A 2,957-nucleotide genomic window follows, 5' to 3' on the forward strand; every position below is an offset into this window, starting at 1 on the left:
CAGTGTAGAAATGCACTTGCAGTGTAGAAATGCATTGAGGGAATGTCCTGAGCTGGAGGGACCCACAGGGATCACTGATCCCAGCTCCTGACCCTGCACAGACCCCCCAACAACCCCACCTGTGCATCTCTGGGAGCAGTGTCCAGCTCTGGCAGCCTCAGGGCTGTGCCCAGCACCCTCTGGGGGAAGAATCTTCCCCTAAAATCCACCCTGACCCTGCCCTGCCACAGCTCCAGCCACTCCATGTCATAGAGAGCCGAGATCAGAGCTGCCCCTCGGGAGGAGCTGCTCTTCCTGTGGCCCCTCCAGACCCTTCCCCATCCCTTGGACGCTCTCTGGCAGCTTTAGATCTTCCTTCCCCTGAGGCACCCACCCCTCAGGAGGTTTGGAATGCTGCAGCTGCTGGCTGATGCTGCCTGCCGGGGGCTGTGACATTCCCTGTTCCCTGCAGGAGGAAGCTCGTCCCACTGCGCAGGAAGATCGAGAGGCGCGAGAACAGGCGGGAGGTAACGAGTGCCCCATGTCCCCTCGTGTGCCCCGTGTCCCCTCGTGTGCCCCGTGTCCCCACTGCCCCTGGGGCTCACCCAGCTGCTCTGTGTTCCTTAGGAGAAAGCCCTGATCGCTGCCCAGCTGGACAACGCCATCGAGAAGGAGCTGCTGGAAAGGCTGAAGCAGGACACGGTGAGGGTCACACGGGGCTCACACACAGGGAGCTGCCCTGGGGAATGGGGCTGCCTGGAGCCCCAAAACACAGGGAGCCCCAAAACACCTGGGCTGCCCTTCTCTTCTGTGCACAGGGAGCCCCAAAACACGAGGGCTCCCCAAAACACAGAGAACCCAAAAACACGAGGGCTGCCCTCCTGCTCTGTGCACAGGGAGCCCTAAAACACGAGGGTGCCCCAAAACACAGGGAGCTCCAAAACACGAGGGCTCCCCTCCTGTGCACAGGGAGCCCCAAAACACAGAGAACCCCAAAACATGAGGGCTCCCCTCCTGTCTTGTGCACAGGGAGCCCCAAAACATGAAGACTCCCCTCTTGCATACATGGAGCCCCAAAACACGAGGGCTTCCCTCCCACTCTGTGCACAGGGAGCCCCAAAACACGGGGGCTCCCCAAAACACAGGGAGCCCCAAACATGAGGACTGCCCTCCTGCTTGAGCCCCAAAACGCAAGGGCTCCCCTCCTGTGTACAGGGAGCCCCAAAACACGAGGGCTCCCCTCCTGCTCTGTGCAGGAGTGTGGGCTCAGAGCTGGGAAGGGGCTGATCCACACCTCAGTCTGATGCTGCCAGGCTGTCAGTGCCCCCCCAGCCCATCTTCCTGCTGTGGCTCATGGAAAATATCCCAATTTTCCTTTCAGTATGGAGACATTTACAACTTCCCCATCCACGCCTTTGACAAGGCCCTCCAGCAGCAAGATGCAGAGAGCGAGAGCGAGTCGGATGCAGAGAGAGAAGAAGATGAGGATGATGATGAGGTAAAGCTTCCTGGTGCTGAGCTGGGCTGAGAACAACTCAGGACAGCTCAGAAAAACCTTGGTGGCTCTTCCATGGCACTGCTGTGCTCAGTGCCTGCCTCTGTTCCTTGCAGGACGTGGATAAAAGGGAGTTTGTGGAAGCAGAGGACAGCGAGCTCAGCGACTTTGAGGTGGGTAAAGCACCAGGTACAAACTGAGGCTGAGCTGCGGGGGCACCTCCACCCTTGGGTGCCTCTGGGGATGGGTGAGAGGCAGCAAAATCAGCTGTGGACGAGAATTGTACAGTGGGAGCCCAGCCCAGCTCCAAGTGGGATTGTAACGAGGTGATTTTGGGGAAAGAGGAGGTTTAGTTACACAACCTGCTCTGACATCACTCTGCTCACTCAATTCTTCCTCAGGACATGGATAAACTGGAGACAAGCAGTGAAGAGGAGCAGGAAGAGGAGGAAGAAGTAGAGAAGAAAGCCTCCCACTCCAAATCTAAAGGGAAAACACCCCTGAAGGGCCCAGCCAGGAGAAAACGTCCCTACATCGAGATAGAGTACGAGGAGGAGACAGAGCCCAGCACCAAGACAAAAGCAGCCTGAGCCCTCCTGATCCCATTTTGTACTGACTGAACTCCAGATGTGCCACCAGAGTGCGACTCCAGCCTCTGTCACCCACCTCCACCCCTCACAGGACCCTGGCTTGATACTCCACGCATTTTCTGGGGTTTGTGTCCTGAGCCCAGGCACTTGCAGTGAGTTTGTACAGCCGGGTGAAGCCCAGCTCAAAGGAACATCTCCCACCTCCTCTGCAACCCCAAAAAGCTGAGCCCAGCCTCCACTCCAGGAAGGGCCCTGGCCTTGGGGGGCTCTGCTGCTCCCTGTGAGGCTGGAGAAACCTCAGCTGTGTCTAGGGGGCAGGTGTGGGGCTCACAGGTGGGACAAGAACGACAGAACTTTAAATAAACACAACAATTTTATTGTACAGAAAGGGCTGAGCAGTGTCAGGCACCTCTGGTGCTCTCCTGCACCTGCAGGGAGCAGAGCAGCACTGGCAGTGCCCTGGCACAGTGCCCGAGCCAACCCTTGGATACCAAGCCCGGGGCCCATCCCTGTGCTCTCACCTGCTGGGGAAGGTGGGCACAGCCCCAGGTGCAGCTCTCACCCTCTCAGGAAGGTGGGCACAGCCCCAGGTGCAGCTCTCACCCTCAGGAAGGTGGGCACAGCCCCAGGTGCAGCTCTCACCCTCTCAGGAAGGTGGGCACAGCCCCAGGTGCAGCTCCCACCCTCAGGAAGGTGGGCACAGCCCCAGGTGCAGCTCTCACCCTCTCAGGAAGGTGGGCACAGCCCCAGGTGCAGCTCCCACCCCTCAGGAAGGTGGGCAGGGTACAAAGTGCAGCTCCCACCCCTGGGGAAGGTGGGCAGGTGTCCCCTGTGTCTCACCTGCTGACAAATGCAGGCAGGGTCCCTGCGTAGACCCTGCGCAGCGCCAGCCC

General features: G+C 59.3%; 1 protein-coding gene across 1 annotated transcript in view; it reads left to right on the plus strand.

Annotated features, from left to right (window-relative positions):
- Positions 1-2,452, plus strand: part of MAK16 (MAK16 homolog) — a 6,076-nt gene extending 3,624 nt beyond the window's left edge. The window contains exons 6-10 of the mRNA XM_005430735.2: positions 452-506; positions 607-681; positions 1,361-1,477; positions 1,591-1,647; positions 1,876-2,452. Of these exons, the coding sequence (XP_005430792.2) occupies positions 452-506; positions 607-681; positions 1,361-1,477; positions 1,591-1,647; positions 1,876-2,064 (493 nt within the window). The 3' untranslated portion in view covers positions 2,065-2,452. The remainder of the gene's footprint in view (positions 1-451; positions 507-606; positions 682-1,360; positions 1,478-1,590; positions 1,648-1,875) is intronic.
- Positions 2,453-2,957: the final 505 nt, after the last annotated feature.

The sequence above is a fragment of the Geospiza fortis genome, unplaced genomic scaffold (genome assembly GCF_000277835.1).
Source record: "Geospiza fortis unplaced genomic scaffold, GeoFor_1.0 scaffold617, whole genome shotgun sequence".
Lineage (NCBI taxonomy): Eukaryota > Metazoa > Chordata > Aves > Passeriformes > Thraupidae > Geospiza > Geospiza fortis.